The 24,656-nt window shown below is 43.6% G+C and overlaps 1 protein-coding gene across 2 annotated transcripts in view; it reads left to right on the top strand.

Moving 5' to 3' along the window:
• The window catches only part of RREB1 (ras responsive element binding protein 1), a 57,098-nt gene that overhangs the window by 2,252 nt on the left and 30,190 nt on the right, over positions 1–24,656 (top strand). For both annotated transcript variants that reach the window (XM_080926676.1, XM_080926675.1), the window contains exons 2-5: positions 1,282–1,388; positions 2,329–2,541; positions 6,877–6,966; positions 8,111–8,274. In XM_080926676.1, coding sequence (XP_080782802.1) covers positions 2,371–2,541; positions 6,877–6,966; positions 8,111–8,274 — 425 coding nt within the window. In that variant the 5' untranslated portion in view covers positions 1,282–1,388; positions 2,329–2,370. The remainder of the gene's footprint in view (positions 1–1,281; positions 1,389–2,328; positions 2,542–6,876; positions 6,967–8,110; positions 8,275–24,656) is intronic.

Below are 24,656 nucleotides of genomic sequence, written 5' to 3'. Positions count from 1 at the left end.
AAAGCTGTATAGATAGACCCTGTCTCAAGAAAGAAGAAAAGAAAGAAAATTTAGTGGTAAAAGCAAAGATCAGCAGCTAAACTTGGTATAAATTGGTGGAAAGATTTGTTTTCTCTTTACCAACATAATAGAATCAGAGTGTCCATTTCTAGACAACTATCTTAGACTTTTCTGTATGCTAAGAATACAGAAAGAATGTTTAAAAGAGGTGAGTTCATTTCGGAAGAAAATGGATGTTTGTACAGGCTGGATGGTTACCACAGGAACTGACGACATATTTGTTACCATTCTGTTAAAAAAGAAGTGAGTGTGTATGCTCTTCTGTGTATACACACCTGGCTTCATGCTTTTCCACAAGAAGAAAGAAACCACACCTGCAGACACTGTTTAATCATCTTAAATGATGTGCAGGCACTAGGGAGACTTCAGGGATGGGCAGCATGCAGGCTGGGGTTTCTGTCTTTCCTTGGTGAGACAGAGGAGGTAAGTTTACTCTCTCCTGCCGCTCCTCCTCACTGGATCTCACTAACCTAAAAGGCTCCAAAGAATTAAGTTCCTATGCAACTTTTGAGGGAGCGCATCATATCACAACAAACAGTGTGAGGCATGTTTTGTCTTTTGAGAGGATACTGGGGATTGAATGTGAAGTTCCGTATATGCCAAACACAGTTCCTGCTACTGAGTGTCTGCCATACATTGTGTCTTTTGGTTTAGTAATACAGTCAATTTTGATGTGGCCTGGTTTATGAGTTTTCTTATGGTCAGGTTTCCTATCACCCATTATCTTATAGATGTGACCTAATATTGTCCAGATTCTGAGCTCTCAGGAAATGAGAAATGGAGTGTGTCAAGTGGGGTTCTGTGTAGTGGGGTACAGTAAAAAAGAAAATTTGGTGTGAAATAGTAGCTGAGAAAGAGTAAGATACTGTAAAAATCCCTTGGCTGTTAAGTGTATGTGAGGCAGCAGGGGTGTTTGGTTGAAAACCTGCATCATACAGTTTTACAAGAAAAAGTTGGTTTACTTTGTTCTCTCATTTCATAAGAATAATGATCTGAGATTACAGCAATTAAGTGGTTCCACATTTCCTTACTAAGCAAAAAGCCTGAATCTGTTTCTTTTCCTTTTTTGAGATAGGAGTTTCTGTACATAGCCCAGCCTAGGTCCTCACACCTCTGTCTGGGGTCAGAGGGTCAGAGGCATGTGCCATTTACTCAGCCAGGAGCACCGAGCCATTTCTATTGGTGAATTAACTGACCCAGTGTCTCCTGTTTGTCTTCCAGTGTAAAGGAGTGATACCGAGAGAAGAAAAGAGCTCAGGAGAGCCATTTCCTACTCCATGTGGATGACAGCCATAGCAAGGGACTATCACTTGGGGCTGAAAATGGAGGTAATTAGCAATGGAGACAGTTGTTTTATGAAGGCAACTTGTGGGGAGGACAGACTATTTAATAGTGGTTTTAAATTTGGTTATAATTACAGCAGAGTCTATAGAATTGGCATACACACTCTCCTAAAACTGATGCAGTTAGAAGAAACATGAAGTTTCCGATCAGCTAGTTCTTTAAGTCTAGGACATTTAATTAGAAGAAAGCAAGTACAGGGTTTATGGAAGGTGCTGGCCAAATGGCACCTGTCTCCTCTTGGAAGGCCTCAGGTCTTTCCGAATTCTGCTCCAGAGATTAGGGGAAGTTTGGGCTAGGGAGATAGCACACTGGATAAACTGCTTGCCGTGTACACCCACATTAAAAAGCTAGGTGTGCATGGTACACAACACACACACTCCACCCCGTAACCCAGTGCTCAGGAGGCGGGGACAGGATCCTTGGGCAAGTGGTAGAGGTAAACCAGCCATATCAGCACGTTCTGGGCTCTATGTGAGAAGCTTTATCATGCACAAAGTAGACAGGTATCAAGGAAACTACACATGCACACATAGACACACTAACATGCAAACACAACATATGCCACACAATACATACGGGATAAGAAAAGGAAAAGGAACCTGCCCCAGATGACTTGAATTGTACTGGTGGTGTGCACTTAGAAAGGAAACAAGTTCTGGTCATCCATGGCTACATAGTGAATTTGGTCAGTCAAGGCTAAATAGCAAGCTCTTGTCTCAATAATAATAATAATAATAATAATAATAATAATAATAATAATAATAATAATAATAATAAATTTTGATATCTCTTCTGGGTATGGGTTAAACTAGAAAAAGGTTGTTGGGCATTTCTGTCTCTTAACCAGGTAGCTGGTTAAGATCAGCACCACATGACTATGGTAAGCCCAAACTCACAAGAACATCGGTGATTTCTGTTTTTCAGTTCTATAGCAGAGACTTCTTAGAAGCATAAAATCCTGTCCCGATGACGTCAAATTCGCCAATTGGTTTAGAAGGCTCAGACCTGTCTTCCATCAACACCATGATGTCAGCAGTAATGAGCGTAGCAAGTGTCACTGAGAATGGTGGGAGTCCCCAGGACATCAAGTCCCCCATGAAGCCTCCAGGACCAAATCGGATTGGTAGAAGGAACCAGGTAAGGGTCTGTGGCTTGGGCGGTAGCAGCTCATGATCTCGTCTTGGGAGAGTGTGGAGTAGAAATTCTTATGCTGCCTACGAGAAAACCCCGGACACATTCTGAATTAAAGATAAACCCAAAGCCTGTCATCATTTTTCAGGAGCAAATATTCTCATGATTTCTATCCTTACATGGAGGAAATCTTTGATGCCAATGGTACCTTTCAGGGAATGCACTCTTATTCTTTGCCCTGTGGTTTGACTTTAGTACAAGCTTATGTTTAATAGAATGAACTCTGCTATAATGCTGTTTCCTTTCTCTTAACACAGAGGATTTGTTTGTTTGTTTGTTTGTTTGTTTGTTTTCTTTCTGAGCTAGCTCCTTGGGAAAATAAAATAAAATAAAAAAATAAAGAGAAAAAAAAGTTCTTGTTTGTTCAGGGTTCAGCTTTGTGTTTTGGCTTCAGAGAATCCCAATTAAGATCCATGGAAGGGAAAAGGCTTGTGCTCAGTTTGTTCATAGCAGCGCAAAGCCCTGAGTTCAGTCTGCTTAATCCTCTTGAATTTTCAGTGGTCACAGGATCAGGAGAGATTGGAAAGAGTAATTGCATCAACAGGAATTGGGAGAAATGAATGTTGTTTAAAAAAGGCCCTGTCTCCTCTACTGGGAACAAGGCATTGTCTTTTTCACTTAATGAAAAATGGGGCAGTTTTGACAAGTTGCTGCTGTCTTGACAGCAACATTTTAACAAGGTAGATAAGGGACAGAGAACAAATAATTCTCAGTTCATCTCTGAAATCATATAGTGTAAAGTGACTTCCCCATTAGCTTCTTGTTGGTAAAATGTAATCACACTAAGCCTTCCTCTCAAAGACAAGGTATTCTTCTCAAAGTGTCGGAGCCATCTTGGACAGGAGGATAAACCAGCGGGGCTTTTGTGAACTAATGACTGTTCTTATGCAGACATCTGAGAACATCTATGATGGGTTTTGACAAACGCTCAGGCTTTTAGCTCAATGTGACCTCTAGGAGGTGGCAGCAGCTCCACGTTACCTGCATCGTGTAAGTGTGCATGCTTCCATTCCTCGACTCAAGCCTGAGGACTCCAGAGCTCAGGAGAGTTTGATAGGCTTGGAGCATTGATAACTCTTTCTCTCTCTCTCTTTTCCCCTGCTTTCGTGTGCCTCTCTTCCTGTGGGTGCCTGAGAAAATACTCAGCCTGAACACAGAAGGAACCCTAGTCCTGGGAAGAAAAGGTTTATTTCCACTCTCATATGCCTGTCCGTCCATCTCTCCACCTGCCTCTCTGTCTATCATTTAACAGTAGACCTCACTTCTGTTAGCTACTATCCCAGGTGCCAGGCATTCAAGGATGACTACTAAACGTGAGGTCATTCATTGTCTTCCTCATCCTTCTTTACTGAGAACAAATGGAGCATGGGCAAGAACTTTTCCTTAAATAACACAGCATGGCATAGCTTGCCCCTATGCTTCCTTCCCAGTACAGGAAGTCAGGGTCACTGAAGACAGTCACCATTCCTTCCACCTCTGGATCCGGGAGTGAGGAAGTCAGTGTGTGGCGTAAGTGGCTCACTTACCATCCACCCCTTTCTCCCTCAGGGATCCAGTTGAGTGGCTTTCTGTTTAGAAGGGAGACCTAGGTCAGAGGTAGCCTGCTAAATACAGCACCAGATTTAAGAGAATAAAACACGGTGCATAGACAGCTCAGGGCGTGAGGCAGTGGCCTTCTTACCTGACAAATGAACAGGGAGAGAAAGGAGGGCGCCTTGGGAAAGGTTTCATCCACGTGACCGTAGCATTCCAAGAGAGATTAGCCACAGCCGGATGCTGACAAGGGTGCCAGATTGTTTCATTATGGACTGGTTAGTTATCACATTAGCTGCTAATTTTATCTCTCAGCTGAGAAGTTTGTCTCTCTCCTCAGCGTGGCTCTAATAACTGGGCTCAGAAGCCGGTTAGTGGGCCTTCGCATCATTATCGTGCTCTGAGCTCTTCCATTCACCTTTAAAAGTTAGGAAATCTGCTTCCACAGACCCACGGGTTTGTGAGCTTACATTATGGCCTACACGACAGCATTACCAGCTTCAAGCCTGGCAGAAGTTAATGATCAACTCTAGAGTCAATATCAGCCGGCCCTATGTGGCTCCACACAATGTGCCTGGTGTCTACTTCAAGGTGACCACAAGATGATTTTATTAAAATATGTCTCCTCAAGTGACTTGACCACTTGGATGCCTAGAGGTTATTTTGAGACAAGGTCTCACTGTGTTGCCAGACTAGCATAAAATTGTAGGCTCAAGCAATCCCCTGCCTCAGTCTTCTCAGGAACTAAAGTCAGTATATGGCTGGATTTTTAAAATGTACACCAATACAAGGTACTGGTGAATCTTTCCATTATTAAAAAAAATGTACATAGTATTGTTAGTCTGATGACTTGAAAGAAATACCTCAGAGCTTGAATTTTCCCAAAGTCTTGACCTGGCTCTGGGGCATCCTCTTTCTGTGCCTCTGAGAGAACTAGAAGTGTCCGCAGAGCTGGGTGAAGCCAGATTTATTTACTTTTTAATGCTGGGATCTTCAGCTTCCTTAGAATTTGAGAGAGAGAATGCTTGACTGGCCTTGTTCTCTGACCCACTTCCACAGACAGAAAGGTACCCTGACTGAGAGGCAGGCACAACAACATCACTCATTCATCAGTCTGGTGTGTGGTGCCATTTGTTCTCGCTGTCTTTAGGATAACGTATTCTCATCACCTCGAACGTCACAAAGGTGTTGCCTCTCTGTGCCCTGGGATCAGACTTTATAGTGTATCAGGGCTTGGGTGTGGGCCTTGGAACGGCTTCGTTGTTCTGTTTGAAGCAAGTTGCTTGTCCCTCTGCACTCTAAAGTTTCCTTTTCCAGAAAATGGGATCGATAATAAGTGGCCATCTTCTAGGGATTATGGAGGGAGGAGAAAAATCCAAACTTGATGTTCCTATAAATTCACTGATGAACATGTGCTCACCAATTGATATTAAGAGTGGAAAAGCAGAAACACAGTCAAATGAGTTCAGGTGAAAAGAAATCTACACAGAGATACCGGAGGCCAGAAAAGGATGTGGGGGTTGGCCAGAGCATTTCGCCACTCTTCCCACTGTCCTCTGACTTCATTTAGCACTAACGTCTCCCCCAAATGCTTTCTCTTGGCGGGACTTGACACAATGTCAGCTCCAGATCCAGCTCTACATGAGTGCTCCCTGTAAGTGCTCACAACTGTCTGGTGGAGCCTTTGGTGTCTTCTGGGGTGATTTTAAGACAAACAGACCTCAGGCGTTCCACCAGTCCTGGTCTAGCATGTTGAAGGTCTAGAAGTTTGTATTGTATAGAGATGATCCTGCTGTTTTTTGAAAGCCTGGTGACACACCATTCGAACATCCTCATTCCTGATAGCTGCCCAGGCATGATTACAGTTAGTTTTAGGAACAGAGACAGGGACCCATTTCAGAGCTCATGTCTGAGTTTTGTGTGAGTAAGGAGGTAATATTGGGCATTCCTTGTGATTTCCCATGAATTACCTGCCAGGAGGAATATTTAACAAAGGGTCAGTGAAAGAAATGATCCTTTTTTGTAGAAAGGTAAGAATATATTGCTTGAAAGAAGCTTTTCACTGTGTGTTTTGAAGAAAAATAAAATGAGCTACCTAACTAAACCTTGAGCTGGGTTTTTGACACCTCTGGTGGAGTCTTCATGCTGACTGCTTTTGATGAGGTCAGAGCTCTTCTTGTTCTTTATGGGCACTGCCAAAAAGATGCTAGCTTCATGGGCAGAGCCTTGTTAGTCCCATTAAGAATCACTGCTAGGGCACTGAGGAAGCCTTCCACTGGTGGGAAGGACTTTCCTGCTGGAGCTCATTGCCTCCCTTCAGTCTCTTGAGGGTTCTTGAGTCCTGTGATCTTAGCACGGAAGGTGGATGCCAGGAGTCAGCTAAGGAAAGCCTAGGCTACTGAAAGGGTTGAGGCCGGCTTGGCTGCTTGCAGCTGTAACAAGCAAAGAGACAACAAAAGACAATGGTAGTTGGAGCTCAGGGATGAGTGATAGACAGCTGGTGCATGGTGTGTGCAGAGCACCACGGCACTGCGTCCTCTTAGCACAGCACGGCCAATGTTATTTTTCCCATTTGTAAACAAGGAAACGGAGGACAGGTGGGACTGGCCTGCACAAACTCTTAGATAGACTACAGTGTAATGACTGCAGCCACTTTGACCCAGCTGTAAGACATAGGCCCATTACAGAAATAGAAAATATCAGTTCACAGTAATGGGCAAATCATTCTCTGTTTTAACCTCGTCCTAGGAAACGAAAGAGGAGAAGTCTTCCTACAGCTGTCCCCTCTGTGAAAAGATTTGCACCACCCAGCACCAGCTGACCATGCACATCCGTCAGGTTTGCACCTACTTTTGTATTATTGTTCACTTAAAGATGATTTGATTTTAATTAAATTGAATTGTCTAATAAATTATAAGTTATATTTAAAATTTAGTGTTTTAGCAGTCTTGGGTAATTATGAAGTGATTTTTGCATAGTCACCTTTCTATGATAGTCTAAGAATGGTTTATTTTTAAGATTTATTTATTAATTTAATGTATATGAGTACACTGTCACTGTTTTCAGACACACCAGAAGAGGGCATCAGATTCCATTACAGATGGTTGTGAGCCACCATGTGGTTGCTGGGATTTGAAATCAAGACCTCTGGAAGAACTGTCACGCTCTTAACCTCTGAGCCATCTCTCCAGCCTGACAGAATGTTTCTCAAAGATGGTGAACATCCAGTTGACTGATCATTTATGTATTGTTTGACAATATTGACTAAAGCTTATAATGAAAGATTATAATGTACCTCCCCTCTTCTGGTTCTGTATGTGTGTGTGGAGGAAGGGGAACAGTCATGGGGACTGTTAACATGTAATCTTAGACCATGCTGGCTTTGAACTCCAGTTTGTAGTCCTTCTGCCCTAGAACTCATAGCAGTCTTCTGCTTCAGCCCCACCTGACTTTTTCCTCCTTAGTATTTAACAGGGTCTCGCCATCTAGTCAAGGCTGAAGCCAAAAGTCCTTGTGTCCACTGCTGCCCTTCATTTAAATGGTACCAGTGTGCTTCCTGCAGCCAAGGAGTTCCTGGACTTTCCCTTATCATAGGATGTGTCCTTGTCCCCATTATGGCATTGCTGGTTTAAGACAGAACAGTGGGGGACAATGCGTTAGAATCATAAGAGGCTGCTAAGTAGTAAGGACACTGAGTCACTAAGGAAACTTGGATGTGGATAGAAATGTTCCTTATCATGTTTCAGAAGCATGGACTACCTCATACAGGTGTCTGTTCTAACAACTGGAGGAGGCACTGTGGCCTCCCAGTGTGAACATCCTATTTATTTCTCATATTGGTTGCGTAGAGTGGAGAATACCACAACAAAATAATCACGTACCCGTCTTGCGATGCCTTGGAGAAACGTCACTGGTTTACAGATTTCCAGACCTGTACTTTCGGTGCTTTCTCAATGGCCACTGTACCGATTGCTTTCTGCAGCACAACACAGACACTGGAGGAGCTGACCACTCATGCAGCATCTGTGGGAAGTCGCTGAGCTCTGCCAGCTCCCTGGATCGTCACATGCTGGTGCACTCTGGCGAGAGGCCTTACAAGTGTACAGTGTGTGGTCAGTCTTTCACCACCAATGGGAACATGCACAGGTGGGTGCTGTGCTTTGCTGGGGTGGCCGACTGCGCCACTGAGCCATTAGCAGACTTGCCTAGAGATGTCAGAAGGTTGTTGTTTGTTTTTTCTGTTTCCCATAGAGAAAAATCTATGATCATTTTACTTACTCACCCTATCTCAGGGTATCAGAGGTATTGGCTAAGCTAAACCTTTGGCCCTTGGGTTCTTTGGAGTGTAGCAGCCTTACTTCCCCAGTGCCATTTGGAGTTTTCCTTGGTTAGAGAGGTAGAGGTGGGCAGCTTATTACACATAAAACCACCCATGGAGCAAAGCAACATCATGGTTTAATTAAACCTACCACAGATTAAACATGTCTTCATGTGCCTACCAGATCTGCCACAAAGATTTTCTTGGAGCAGGGGATTGTGGAGCCTTGAATAGTTAAGTGGCCTAGTTCTGAAGCTTCAGAAAGGAGATAAAATAGGGTGTGAGATCATCTGATAAATGGCAGGAATGAAGCTCACCCAGGAGTGAGACAGCAAATAGAGGTGGATTTATGCTGAGAGGAGAAGCAACGGGAATAGATTTTATGGAGGCAGCATGTGTTTCAAGCAGTTAAATGTTTTCTCTCCTTTTAAATGCAAACATGAGATAGAAGAGAGTCAATGACCCACTAGAATCCAAATCTCTTTTGGTGTTTGTAAATTTCTGAATCCAGTCCACTTGGTTGGTTTAGGATGAGGATTAGAAGGTCTGGGTTTAGCAAATAGTCCCAGGCCCATGGTAAGTACTCAGTAAATAGTACCTGCTGCCATTTGGTGTCTAAGTGATGTTGCAGTAATTCATTACCACTGGTGAATCTCTTGTCTAAACTCCCAGGAGTAGGATGTGCCTCATAAAAGCCCCCAAGTCCTGCTATGCCCCCACCCTGTTGAAATTGGGTGTCAAAGCAGGAAGTGGACCCTTGTGTGGTTTTAACATACCTACACTTGCTGTTTACCACTGTGACTGTTTAAGCCGTTCCTTTTGTCATCCTGCCTCCTGTCTCCATCACATTTGCTGTACTCGGGGTACCACCTGCTCTTAGATGATTTCCCCATCTTCTCCTAATGAATAGAGCTCTGTGTGGGCAGCTTGACATTGGCATATGGCTGTTTTGGCTTCAATGCTGGTGGCTGGTGTTCTCCATTGTACATCTCTGATCCCAACCCCAGTCCACTCTGGTTTTGAGATCATGTCTGTGATTAAATCTTAGCAGATGTAGTTGATATTTTTGACAAGAGATGTGTCAGGCAGTGCCTCAGTGAAACTCTGCCCTATGTGTCCTCTGTTTGATGTCTTTTTATCCATTCATAGTTAGGGTTTTAACTGCTGTGAACAGACACCATGACCAAGGCAAGTCTTATAAAGGACAACATTTAATTGGGGCTGGCTTACAGGGTCAGAGGTTCAATCCTCCATCATCATCATCAATTTGAGAGCAGGGCAATATCCATGCAGGAATGGTGCAGACAGAACTGAGAGTTCTAAATAAAATTTCATCTGAAGGCTGCTAGTGGGAGACTGCCTTCCAGGATAAGGGTCTTAAGCCCACGCCCACAGTGACACACCTACTCCAACAAGGTCACACCTTGTAATAGTGCCACTCCCTGGGCTGATCATATACAAACCATAACACCGAGACATCAGGTAATTTCTTGGGAGTTTCATAGTTTTGTTAGACTTAAGTTTATGATTTTTAGTATGTGTAAAAAAAAAAAAAAAAAAAGTATGATTTTTACTTTTCCGAATTGAAGTATCTCGTCACCCTTGTCAAAATTCATAGGTCTACATTTCGTTCTGATCCACTGATCTGTGTACTTAGCCTAAGATCATTATTACAATGTGTTGGTTATTTTGATTTTTCAGATGAATCTTCAATAAGGAAGCGCAGGTCTTTTCAACTAAAATCTTTTTCCAAAAAAGGTGTTTGTTTGTCTTACTATGTAGCCTTGGCTGGCCTGGCTAACTTCAGGCTCATACTAATCTGCATGCATCTGGGCCCTGGATCAAAGGCATGTACCTTAGTGTCTGGATTCAGACTTGTGATTCAAACTTGATTGCATTTATATCTGGATAATTTGGTTTGTTTTGAGGTATACTGGGGCCTCAGACATGCTGGGCATGTTACTGAGCTGTATTTTTGCCCTGTGTGGAATTTAGCAACAGATAGTCAACTTTTTCAGAAATCAAAGCAACGATTACAACTTAACTTGTTGTAAGTCTGTTGAGATTCCCTATTTCTTTGTGAGTTGGTTTTATTGACTGCATTCTGGACGAGTTCTGACCGTTTCATCTCATTAGTCAAAGTAGGCTTTCCTTACTGTTTTTATTCTGTGAGGTCCAAAACTTTAATAACTAAACTCTCTTCTTTTTTGTTACTGTTTGTGTGCATTTATTTGTTAATTTGTGTTTGTGTGTATGCCTGGCATGAGTTTATTTGCACCATGTTTATTCAGTACCCCATGGAGGGCAGTAGGAGTTTGGATCCCCGTGGAACTGTAGTAGCAGGCACCTGTGAGCCAGTATATTGATGCTGAGAACTGGACCTGGAGTCCTGCAAGAGCAACAAACACTGAACCCAGAGCCATCTCTCCAGCCTAGTTCCAACGATGTTTTCAAAGAACCAGCGTTGTCTTTGCTCAGTTTTCCTCTTTAGTTTTTGCTCTGTAGTCCCACGATTGTCTGACCTAAGCGTTATCACACCCTTCCTGTCCCTGTAGGCTCTGTTTTTCCATTTTCATGTGTTGTCAAGTGTAGGAAAAAGTTGTGGACCCGAGGATAGTTTTATATAGGCAGTAATAACTTCATTTCCATATGGGGGGGGGCTGTGGGGGAGGTATTGCTGTCCTAGAACTGTGTGTGGCAGGCTGGCCTTCCACTCACAGAGATTCGACTGTCTGCCTAGGAATAAAGCCGTGTGCCACCATGTCAGGTGGAAGCATAACTTTTGTATACTGAATTTTCTTTGCCATCTACCTACATATATTTTCTAATTTATCTCATGATTTCTTCTTTGATTTATTGGCTATTTAGGAATATGCTGCTCTGGCCTACAGATGTATCTTCTCAGATTTCTTCCTATTACTGATTTAAGGTTATAATACTACATTTATTTTGTCCTTGTTGCCGAAATTTGTGAATGATGGGTTAAAAACATATTTGAGTTTTGCTAATCAATCACAAAAGTAATTATCTCCTTCGTTTGTTGGCACAGCTGTACTTTTGGGGGAGAATTTTTTTTTTTTTTTTAATGTAAAAACAGTCACAAAAAGTGTGTCAGAGTGGAGTTTAGAGGTATTTACCTGGGTGAATCCATACCAGGATCTGAAACATTGATGGTGAGCTGGGACCTCTAATAAGTACATACTACATGGATCAGGAGTCACAGCTGCCCTGAGATGTGTAGGAATTAGAACAGGATTGAGGTTCTGATAACAATGGCTAGAAGGAAGCAGTCAACCGAGAATTTGGTGTTTGGAACCTGAGTGCTTTTCCATATTTCCCTGCTGTTTCTTCTGGAGGCCTTTGGCACCTACTAGGGTTGGGTAGTACAAGAAGCTGCTATGTGGGGTACAGAAGCAGACTACCAGCGGACTACAACAGTGGCTTCCTGGGCATCCGCAACCCTGTCAGAGTTCCATCTTGGTTTTAGTTTTTGCTTTAAGACAGGGTCTGGCTGTCATCAGAGCCATCCTCAAACTAATTTCTTCTGATTTAGCCTCTCTGGTTACAGGCTATCAGTGTGTGCCACCATACCGACACCTGTGTTTATGACTGGCCATAAGCAGTTTCCCTTGACAAGACCATATGATTTGATTATCTTGATGAGCACAAATTGCCTGTAATCTCTCATGGGGCCTGATTTCCCTTGGAGTGATTTTCTGTATTTTAATTTCTTTCAGTTTCAGGTGTAGTCATTACATGTACTTAGCAAACTTTTTAATGTAGAGGAGCATTTCTCTGAGAATGGAGGGAAGGCCCCAGTGTCACTGTGTAATGTTTCCATGTACACACATAGTCCTTGCAGGTGAACTCTGACCCTCCAGTGATTGCCTTGTGACACAGGTCTAGGCTCCATTCCAGGATTTGTAGTTGTTGTTGCTAACCTCACGACACAAATTCTAAGGATCCAGGGTTCGGGGTTTTCTTAGTGGATATTGATGTGCCTTTGATGGAATACTTCTCTCTTCTTTGGCTACTAGCTGTTTTATGAATGTGTTTCTTACCCTTGTTTTTAAGGTTACTCAGTCCTTTGTCTGTATGACTGTTCCATTAGTAAAACAAACACAGTGAGCTAGCATACTAAACTGTTATGGCTAGTCACATTGACGGTTGCTGCGAAGCAACTGTAGAGCCTGTATTTCTTACACTTTAATTATACTGAGTAAATTTACATGGTATTTTGTTTTGTATATGAATGTGTGTGAATCAGTTACTCATTGAAGTATGCTATCCAGGACTCTAGGGCTCATACCATCTTCCTGTCTCAGCCTCCCAGGTACTGACAGTAACTACATATGCACAGTAGGGCACCCAACATAGTGTGCTGTCTTAAAACTCAAGGGAGATAGAGTAAAGACATTTTCGGAAAGTCTAGATAAGAGAGTTTCTCAATAAAGTATTATCCTATGTTTCTGCCCTGGAAGTTCTCGTGTTGAAGTTTGAAAATGTGTGTTTTGTGTTGGGGGAGGGGGGCACTTATATTATTAAGTATTTTTACATAAGCTGGTGGAGGCCCAAGATTGTCAGGCATTTTCTTCAGTACCTGACTTGCTCCTACCTTACTTTTCGAAACAGGTCTCAGTGAACTTGGAGCTCAACAGTCCAAATAGGCTAAATGCCCCTGGCATTGCGCTCCAGGGCCCTGCCTGTCTCTGCCTCCTCGGTCTGGTACTGTGTGTGCTGCCAGACATGGCTCTTTTTGTGGATGATGCTGATCCAAACTCAGTTTCTGTTGCTTGTCCAACAGACAGTTAGTTACCAACCAAACCTTCTCCCCACTTCCTAGAAATACCCTATTACACAGCTTGGTTTGTGAGCAGAATAATAACTAGTCTTCCACCGAGTATAGAAAATAATTCACAGAATCATCACTATGGCTCTAGCCTCTGACTTTCCCAAACTCTTATCAGATGCTCTCATGTTGAAAATTTGGATTAAATAGTGTGTGCCTTCCAAATCAAACTTGGGAAACCAAGCCAGAACACACCCTCCAGGTGAGGGTAATGTAGGGGAAAAGGCAACAAGCCCTGTAACTTGCAAAAGCTGTTCCAGAAAGCCTCCAGTTGCAGAGCCACGGAGAAATGAGGTGCCGATAATGGAGGACTTGTTCTTCTTTGCTAGTCTCTTAGAAGATGGGGATAGACCTCGTTTAAATGTCTATAAAATGAGTATTCTTCAAAAAAAAAAAAAAAATCAAAAGTAAAACCCTCAAGACTCAAATTGCCTTTGTAGAATGGGAAACTCAATTCTGTTTTGCTTGTTTCCCATACCTTAAGCTATAAGGAACTGCAGATTTTCTTAGGCTTGAAGAGATGCAGAAGACCCTGGTGAGTGCTCTCAAGACAGAATTTCCCATTCACTCTTGAAGAACAGGGATGTATTCTCATTTGACAGTCATAGAAAGGTGAAAGGAAAATCCAGGAGCATCATCTAGTTGCCTTGCCATGAACTGAGGCTTATGTGTTCCCATTATACCTAAGGAAAGCCTGCGCTACACAGAAAGTGACCAAATCCTTGGTAAATGAGACCACAGAGGCTCTGGATTTCACATACTTCCCTCCTGTGCTTGAGCTAAGCCTCCAGATGGCTTGCACAGCCAAGCTCAGCTATCTGGAACAGGGGTCAGCACTAAGTAAGAAAAGGGGAGGAGGTGAGGCTATGTCCACAGGAAGACAAGTCTCTTCTTCACTCTCCGTCCCCACCCAGAGGAAGAGCTCTGTGACACTCACCCATAGTCATATCAAGTTTCTTAGGACACCCTGTAATGGATCCTGATGTTTGCTGCTCTCAAGTGTGGAGGAAATCTTGCAAAGGTTCGGTCAGTCCCATCTCAAAATCACCTGTTCACTCTGCCACCATGTTCCTCTGTGGGAAGGAAGGGATCAGGCAAAAAATTAGTTCCAGGACAAAAACCTGTGGGTCATTCTACCGAGAACAGATTGTAAAGTCTTGTTTCCCTGTAAATATCCCCTGCCTGTGCTTGTCTGAGACGTGGTTTTGCTTTGCTACCTAGGCTGGCCCCAGACACCAAGGCTGTAGTTGTTGGTCCGATTTATACTCCCGAGTAGCTAGAACCGTGGGCACCTGACCTTGAGATAGTGCTGAGGAAAAATTTTAAAAGTCATTTACAATGAAGGAGCCTATTTTGAGGAAACAAGAGCAGTTAAAAGGGAATTGCTTCAGGGAACTGGGAAAAAAAACCTTTGATTCCACATAGGAGACCATACACCTATAGTTGGGCACAATGGAATCCCGACACTGGAGGCTAAGTCGGAGGATCTCAGAGTTTCTCAGCAGCCTAGGTTTCAGAGTAGGATCCTGTGTCAAACTAAAACAGACGAGAGCACATTCGTGAACATGCTATTATCTTACAGGCAGTGTTCTACTGAGGCTACCAGGGATTTCGTGTGAGGTCTTCATTATATATACACAACCAATATTAGCAGCACTGAATGTATGTGAATGCATACATATCGTGTGTGTGTGTGTGTGTGTTTTATGTTGATAGTATTAAGTACCATATTTTTTTCTTATCCCTGCGTACTCCCCTGAATATGCTTTGTGTCCTATTGAGAGTCCACGTGATTCTGTGACCCTAGACAGTGACATTTATGAATGTGCTCATCATAGAAGAATGTCCTTAATTTACCGATTTTTCCCCCCTAATTATATTATTAAGCTTTCAACAGATAGCTTTGCTACTTGGTTATATTGTCCATTCTCAGTGGACAGGTCTGATAAAGGTGACATTTTTCTGGGCTACTTCTGTCACCTTTCATCAACCTTCCATCCACTCTGGATTTCTGTTAAAGGAGTCTCCGTGGACTGACCAAAAATATCTCCCAGGTCTGTCCCAGACTCACATTAGGTGCTTAACAACTTGTCCCTAGAAAGCTGTCTAGCCCAGCAGTCTCTTCTGCATGCCACAGCAGCACACAGGTTTGCAAAAGGAAGAAACTGACCCTGTGCCCTTAAAAACCCAGCGGGCTATCTTCTGAGAACCTAGGTGTTTGCAGGGAGGCTGAGTGCTGGCAGCCTAAGTCTCCATCTTACATCGTGCACATCCTCATTGCAGTCTCGGTGCATTTTTCCTGCTCACTCTGTAATGTGTTTACATTTAGAGTGGGGTGTGGATTCGTATTGAGCTCTTACATGATATTCTGTGGCTCCTTTCAGCGCTTTGACTTTGTACTTTAGAAATCTGCAAGTTGTAGAACACTTACTATTATTCTCTGAAAAAGAGTAGGCGAGCATGGCCTATGCTTGATTTTAATATTCAGTAAGATAAAATACACAAGAATACATCATACAGAACCCTAGCTGTGTTTTCTCTTTCTCTGTGGTTTTTCCTTCTCTAATAGATCTTTAAAGGACCACTACGGTTTTATTTTTGAGAGAATAATTTAAAAGTGTACTTGTGACTGGTGTTTATTTTTTATTTCTTTCTGAAAGGCCAGTTGAAGTTCAGTTAGTTTGAAGGGAGGGGAAGAGCTCATAAAACCGTCCATGCACGGGGTGTTAAATGGCAGTCAGGCCTCTTCTTCCAGCGCTGCTTCTCAAATTCATGACTTGGTTCGTAATCCTTTATCACTTGGCTGGCTGGATGCTAATATTTTTAACAACCTTTCTTCTGTTCTGGCAGTAGGAATGTTTATCTATTCATCTTCTTTTGGAGTTGAAGTAAATACCAAAGTTCTCTCTGAAATGCAAGCTGTGTGATGTTTTTGACATATTTGTTAAAATATTTCAAAAGCTTAATCATACTGGGTGAAGGCATCAAAATCATAGTAGTGGAAGGCATCAAAACCCAGAGCATCATGCTTGCCCACACTTGAACAGCCCAGTGGTTATGAGAGCTGAGAACTAGGTCACAGCAGGCAAGGGAGGGATAGGTGTGCTGGGCGCAGGATGAGAAACAGTCTCTCGTAGTCTCTTCTGCTGTGTCATTGGCACAGACCATGGGTCTGTGTCCTGTTCAGTTTTATACATGGAATTAGCAACATGAAGTAAGATTCTCATTTCCAGCTCTGCATCACAGATGGAGACCTACAAGTATGCTGGCTGCACTTCTCTAAGCTTTCTACCTTTGTTTAAATATCCAGCCTGTCCAACCTGTTTGGGCTGTGCAAGCTGGTGCTAGCAAACACTGAAGCGTGCCCACTCGGCAACGTTTTTCTGATTTGTTAAGGAAGACGACTTCTATTCCCCTCACCCCCTTCAGTTAGGAAATGTGTGAGCAGCAAGGAAAACGTGGCTTGTGTGTTTGTGACTCGGGCTCACTCTCTCTCCTCTGGTACCTGTTCCCCTCTCTGCCTCCCGAGAACTGGCCTTCAGTGGAGATTTTCTATTTTCTTTGGTCAGATTCTGTTTCATAATGGGCTCAGAGAGTGTGAGCAGTTCATTCTTAGGTTCCGTGTTCCAGTTCATTCTTAGGTTCCGTGTTTATGTAACCCAGCTCACTGAGAAATCCACTGCCAGCTTTACAGGTGAGAAATCCGAGGGCCAAGATCATAGCCCTGCTCTTCTGAGGCTCCTCCCCCTCAGGCTGCCGAAGTAGAGGGCTCTTCCCTCAAAGCACAGCACCTGATTGTGTCATCCATGGGAAGCAGAGGCCATCTGTGCTGCACACCTGCCTCATTTAAGATAAAGGCAGCTGTAAGTGCTGGAGTCATGGACAAGGCGCCCTGGTGGTTTTCGGGTAATGATACTCTGAGCTCATTTGTCATCTTTCTCCTGGTCCATACTCCTCCCCGTTCCTCAGTTGTTTCTCATGGTCCTAAACGGTACTTGGTATCCCCAGCTGGTGGAGACCTTTCTCTACTGTCAGGCTCCTACCCCTCTGCCCACAACAGTGCCTCGGTTTTTTTACTGTTAGGCATGAGGTGACTGTCTTGAAGGGCCCAACCTGAGTGTTTCCTGTTCCTCTTCTGGAGTGGCAAACATTGGTTCATCTCTGGCCTACTATGAAGATGGTTATCTTTTCCTCCTCCACAAAAAGAAGATGAGTGAACGAGGAGGTTCTGACACCTTTCAGAAACCTAAGAAGAACCTCCAGGCAGGCTGAAGTGACAAATGGTCTCAGTGACTTGAGCATTCCACTCTCCCATGAAACATAGGTTTGGGCTTGGTTTGACACTGTTATTTTAGCCCTTGCTGCAGACAGACTTTCTCTGTGGTGAAGCTGGCAGTGACTACCCACAGAGTTAATGGCTCTGAGCCAATGAGGCCACTCTGAGGGTAGTGACTTCATTTGGGGCCCCATCACCTGAGATTCATTTCCAAGACAAGACTGCCCATGGGTGTGTACTTTGGACTGGGCTATAAGGTGGAAGTTAAAGAAAATGGGGCAGTTTAGCTTAGGGAAGAAAATCCCTGAAATAGAGAGTGTATCAGGTGGAGTCGATGAATAGTTATTTAACTGGTAGAAAGAGCCTCTGGTGTCTTGTTTTTCAAGAATAAGTTGGGGTTTTGTTTTCTTATTTTTGTTTTAGTTTTGGGGGCAAGGTTTATCTCCCAGGCTAGCCTTAAACTCCTGGCCTCAGCATCCCTGGTAGCTAGAACAATAGGTGTTGACTTCAACTGGACAAGTAATTTTATAGACAAGTATGCAGGAGTAATGTATACAAAAGTAGTAACTGAGAAATTAGGAAGCAAATATAGGCAGCAGGAAAAGGGGGAGTATAAGGAGTCAGAGGCCGGCTGTTAGAACGGTGTCTAGAGAAGAGATTGAAGTAATGGGCCTTGGCTGCTCTCCTGGTTAGGATTCAGAACAGCAAGAGAGAGCTAGCTGCTGCAGACACTAAGTCCTTTCTAAGGAGATGCTGTTCACCTCTCTTTTAAAGCCACTTCAAGAAGGGGAAGGAAAAGAATGTGTGAGCCAAAGTCATTTGTGTCCCCAATGGATAACTGGAAAATGGAGATGGGGAAAAATGATCACAGCTCATTTCTTCAGTGAAGAATTGTTTGTTATGGGTCTTACTCAGAACCAAGAAAGAAAGGAAACTGTCCCTCATTGGATTGATGAGAATGGCTTTTCTTAACCCTGGATGACATGATACAGGAGACCAGAAATAGTGGTCCAGCCTTCGAGGATGAGACTTTCAATTTTGGAGGAGAGACTGGCTGAGAAAGTAGTTCGCAGAAACGTTTATTAATAGGAAATGTGAAAGCAGTAAGATTCGCTATCCTAAATAAACTTGGTCTTTCCTTTTAACCTGGCACCATCAGGGTACCCCCTACTTCGAGGTCATCATGTTACCTTAAGTTGTGGGAAAAGTGAGTCTCAGGAGAGCAGTCTGTAATCATGGAAGATGTGGTCTCTACAGGTGCCTCCTGAGCAGGGGAAGTCAGAATGAAAACAGTTCAATATTAGAACTGGGTGTTTACTTTGAGCCTCCATGGGGCCACATTGTTTTATGAGAGAACATGGACTCTACCTGTACAGTGGTGGGTGGGTTTACTGTGTGTAAAGCATTTTACTGGAGCCTCAGAGAGCAGGCAGCCAAGACCTTCCCACAGAGAGCCTGCTGTCAGAAAGGTTTTTGCCTCATGCCCTGCTGACTCCTCGACGTTTCTGAGAATGCTGGTGTTGGGTGGTGTTGGGTCAGCACAGCAACTTACACATCATCAAATCTTCCTCCACGCCTTGGCATGGCTGATGTGACCTGCCTTTTGGACAAGCATGACTGAACATAAACAACACCTTCTAGTAAGGAGGTAGCATTGCTATAACAGGTGGGGCACACTGAGACTGTCTTCCCATTCCTCTCCCAGCTGTCTTCTACTCCATCTCCCTCTTCGGTGCCCAGAACTTGACTGACATTGCAAGCATCTCTCACAGCATTCCTCCCTAAACTCCTTCCCTCGGCATTTGTTACAAAAACAAACAAAGATCTTTGTAGAGACATGCTTCTATACTCAGAAATGTAGGTTGTAGAGCTGAGATGCTCCTTAGATTTAGTCACTCGTTGGCTTATCACAAGGTAGATAGGACCTGTCTATCACCAGTTTGCCAGAAACCAGTTTGAACCAGTTAATTTGAGTAGTGTAGAGATGACTCTGTACAGTTCTGTGTAGTGGTGGGATGACCTTTCTTCTAATGTCATTTTCTCAGTGTATCAAATGCTTCACTCCCTCCACAAATACACCTATGAGGAAATTATGTCTTGAAAACTAACAGATACTGGAAGTATCTAGATCTTTCCTGGGCACTACCCTTCTGATGTAAATTAGATATGGAAGGCTTAATGGATGCCACTTAACTGGGTAGATCCTTAGTTTGGGCATTTATAACTGTTGAAAAGTATTTTAAGAATGTTACTTTCCCAGCTTCCTTTAAGAATTTATACCCTCTTACTGAAAGATGGTTTGAGTGATGCGTACTGTATCCAAGAGCTGTCCATGTCTGATGTTGGCAGAGTGAAGGGCTAAGGAGTTTGAGTAGGATGCGCTGGGTATCACAATTGCAGCTTCAGTGTCACCTGCAAAGCCTGTGACTGCAGAGAGGGCCAGGCCATGCCTTGGAGCCTCCATGTGTAGGTCTAGGGGTGAGGGTCTGTAGTTGAAAGAAGCTTCCACGTGGTATTGATCTGTCCCTGTATTAGAAATCAATTCACACTTTACTTAAGCTGCAGAAATATCATCAAGAAGTTCCTGAATTTGGAAATAGAAAAGATGTCACAAGCTTGGGAGGGGTGCATTTTAGAGACTAGGCTGCAATCTCTCTTCCTCAACTTACCTAAGAGTTAACTATGGCTTAACGCTGATGTCTGCAATATTCTTATGGATCATTCACCTTGCTAAATGGTCTCTGGGTTTTATTTTCCTGTACTGTAATCCGTCAGTCAGGAAAATGAACCTCAAGTTTTAGAAAACACAACAATTACATTTATAGGAGGAAGTCTACCTACATGTCTGTTATGTATACCATATGTGTATTGGGTACTCTTGGAAGCCAGAAGAGGGCCAGGGTCTGCTGAAACTGAAGTTACTAATGGTTGTCAGTAGCCAGCCATATAGATGTTGAACCAAACCTAGGTCCTACAATAAGGGCCTTTGACCACTGAGATTTCCCCTGCTCTCTATAAAGAGAAATTTTGAGATGAAAAGTTAGTAAATTGCCCTTCAAAATCAAAGAAGCTATAAAAAAATAAAAATTTATCTAGGATTGGAAAAGCTGGTTGAGAGGATAAAGGTTCCTGTCAATAAGTCTGATGCCTTGACTCCATCACCAGGACCCACGAGGTAGGAGAGAGCTGCCTCCTGCAGGCTGTCCTCTGACCTCTGCAGCAGGGCTACACACATGCCCCCCCCACACACAGATCCACACCCTAGATACTTAATCTAGACTTATTCTCCATTTCTAAAACATCTACGTTGTCTTCATTAGTCATAGGCCCGATACCCTATCCAACAACTTGATAGCCAGGACAGTTACCCAGACCTGTAGGCAGTTTTTGGTGGAGAACATTTCTGATCCCAAAAATGTTAACAAAAGTGCCTGTTTAGATCACAGTGCAGCAAGATTGCTACCGTTAATGTGTCTAACCTCCAAAGGATAATTCTAGAACTTGATGCAATTCAGAAGTATACTTTGGCTGTACATTAATCTCTTTGGAGTATAGGCACTCTTTGAACTGTTTAATTAGTTCTAGTAACATTTGACCATTCAGTTTTTGAACAGGTGCCATTAAAATGTTTGTAGTACAGACTATCTATACTCAACAGTCAGGTGGCAAGTCTGTTACACTGTGTGGTAATCAGGCCAGTCTGACTCTCGGAAACTGGAAGGTGGCTGTTACAGTGACGCTCTGCCTAAAATGGCTTCTACTTACACTTTGTTCCTTGCTTTGACAGACACCCTTGCTTCATCCCTGCAGTCATGTGGTATTCCTTAACTATGCACTGTATGGTGACTAGTGCAGAGACTGAAAGGTAGCAGAGGTTTTTAGTGGTAGCACTCACTTTTGTTGGATAGCCAAGGATCACATTGAATATATGATAGTTTCAGCTTCTTCTGTGTATTATTAAGGAAGTAAAACTAGGTAGTAAGCTTGAACACCTACACAGGTAGCAAGTATGCAGACATCATGGGAGGAATTGCATGATATAAAACCTAGGTATCTGAAGCCAAACCCTAGAGTATCACTCCTAGGCCCAGGCCACCAAAAACTGAGCTTACTGGTTGAGTTTAGAGTATCCTTCCTTGATGCCCCACCATGGAGCCTCAGGAAGTAAGTGAATACCACATCTAAACTAAGAATAATTACAAATTCAGAAGAATTTAAACAGGAAAGAAGTTCTGGCTGGTTTTATGTTATCATCCTGACACAAGTTGGAGTCATCAGCGAGGAAGGAGCCCCAGTTGAGAAAATGCCTCCATGAGATCCAGCTGTGAGGCATTTTCTCAATTAGTGATCAATAGGGGAGGGCCCAGCCCATCGTGGGTGGTGTCATCTGTGGGCTGGTGTCCTGAATTCTATAAGAAAACAGGCATAGCAAGCCATGGGAAGTGAGCCAGTAAGCAGTGCCCCTTCATGGCCTCTGCATCAGCTCCTGTCTCCACCTTTCAGCCCTGCTTGGGTTCCTGTCCTGACTTCCTCCAATGCAGGACTATGATATAGAACTGTAAGCAAAATAAACCCTGAGACAAGAGAGTATGGTATCTGTGTTTGAAACCATTCATTCTCTATGTAGAGAATGAATAGCAGGAGGAGGGAAAACATGGTTTGTCTTGCATACAGTAGTGTGAGACTCTAGTCTGTGAGGCTGCCATCTTAATTATAGGAAGACAGCTTGAGCAGGCATTATGCACAAGGTGCAGTGTGCTCTCGTGCCTCCACATCTGTGCTGTGTGTATGTAGGCACACACACGTGCATGAGAGACAGAGACACACACACAGAGAGAGAGAATGGGTTCTTTCACTGTGTAAGTTCCCAGATCAAACCCAGATGTCCTGTGGGAAATAAAGTGAACCAGCACTGTGTTTCCTCTGAGGACAACTGTAAAAGCAAGAGAGGAACTTCAGACTGGTGTGGCAGAGGCAGAGCTTCACTGGTTTGGGATACATTGGACATTAGATAAAATCTAGGAAGAAAACAGACTCTGGCCTTTTAAGCACAGGAAATAAGAATTTTGTCTTCCTGCTCGTCCTTGCTGCCATCCAACCTAATAGGAAAAAGCCATTACTGGCTCATTGGGATGGCCCACCCATGTCCTTTGGAAGGATGCATTTATCTGGATTGTCATTCCTGCCTCTGGAGCTGTGGAAGCAGAGCCAGTGAGACTTTCTCAAGCTAATTGGCTGATGACTGACTTGAGATCTGGAGTTTTCTTGCCACTCTTGTCATTGTGGGGCTAGCAGAACAGACTGGGAAACTCCCCCATACTGTGGCCCGCAGCCAGCAGTCTAACCCCAGATGGAAACTGTACTTGGGTTAGAATCCAGTATCCCAGCAGAGCTGTGAGAGTGTAGTGAACTGCTTTGCCGCGCCAGCCTTTAAGTGCCCAGAATTTCTGCTCTGTGCCCTTAGCACTCCTGCAGCCAGAGGTGTGGGACTACTCTGAAGGTTTGCAGTCTTTATGGAAACTGGTGATAGGGAGGACCCTCTGGGCCCCTCACCATCCTCTGTCTCCTGTTGGAATTTGCCAACTGTTTGATATCTGCCATTCTGCCTCGCATCACAAGAAACCAGTAAAGAAGTGCCTGGATTCAGGTTATGGTCCAGAGTTTCCAGCAGGGGAAGTTTAAGAACAGAACACACTGTCTCATGGCCTTTAGAAACTATCTTGCTTAGTAGGAAGACCATGAAGTCCTGTTGGTTATACTGTAGCTCATTCTGACTGGGAGGCCATGGTTCACCTCCACCAGAACTGGCCCATCTGTAGAGTGGACACAGTTAAAAATGTTCTCATGAGCTTCCCACTAGATGCTGGTTCCAGACTCTCCTTCCTGTCGTGAAAACAGTTTCTCTCATGAAGCCCAAGTGCAAAATAATACAGAATTGCCTTGTATCTCTGTGTGCTTGCATCAGGATTGGCAATATACAGCCTGAAATGGGCCAATGCTTACAGCCACCGTTCTCTCATTTCAAGTACTTTTACCATCTGTCGGTATGAGACCAGACATACCCCTTACAAATAAGTTTTTCAAATACTAGATTTTTTTTTTTCCAAAACATAACATTTCTTAAATTGAGATGAATCATGCAACAAATATCAGAAAGTAATGTACGGATTTGCCCCCTTTCACCTATAAATGTTGATACTAAGAAGAGATGGTTTAGCCAAGCATAATGGTCCAGAAACCCAGTGTAGTGCACATCTCTGATTTCGAGGATAACCTGTTCTACATGGTAAAGTCCAGGCCAGCCATAGCCGCATAAATGTGACCCAGTCTCAAACACAACAAAAACAGAGAGTCTCCTTGACTCACAATCAGTGGCACTTAGATAGAACAGAGCTATTTGCGCCTTTTCATTTCTTATGGCTTAAGGTAGCCCAGGACTAAATACTAAAGCATCCTTCTTGGTGTCTGAGCAACATTATGGGGCCATGGCCTGACAGCCCATGATTTTTGCACATTTTCTCCACAAGATATTTTAGATCTTTCTGCCCCGTCACATTGATTCCCACAAAGAACAGAGCTTCAGATTAAGCTCCCTTTCCCCGAGGTTCTCTGTTCTCAAAAGCCAGGGATCTCCCCAGCAACCTTCAATAGATGGCTGTGGTGCTGCAGTCTAGACAGGAGGTTCTAATTCTAGATTGTAAGTATGAGGCAGGAAGCATGATCCCTGACACTCTCAGCATCTCTCAGCCCCGCCCTTGTAGGAAAGGGCACTCCTACTGCTGTAGTGTAGGGGCTGAGTGTAAGAAAAGCATCCTCACTGCCTCAGATCTTTGGTTTGTTCAGCCTTCACGTGTGGCCGTCTCTGAGTCACAAACCGCCTGGCCTCCTCACACTCAGCCTGTCTCCTTTTAAGAAGGTTGCTGAAAGAGCATGAGTTAAGCTGCTTTTCAGAGCGAGGGGACAGAGCATGAGGAATGTTTTTTTTCCCCACTGGGCCTAATGGTGCGGGCATATAATCCCAGCCCACTTTGGAGACTGAAGCAGATGATCACCAATCCAAGGCCTGTGTGCACTGCAGAGTGGAA

Source organism: Micromys minutus (genome assembly GCF_963924665.1).
Source record: "Micromys minutus genome assembly, chromosome: 1".
Taxonomy (NCBI): Eukaryota; Metazoa; Chordata; class Mammalia; order Rodentia; family Muridae; genus Micromys; species Micromys minutus.
The sequence above is the reverse complement of the archived record's forward strand: the minus strand, read 5'-3'. Positions and strand labels throughout refer to the sequence as shown.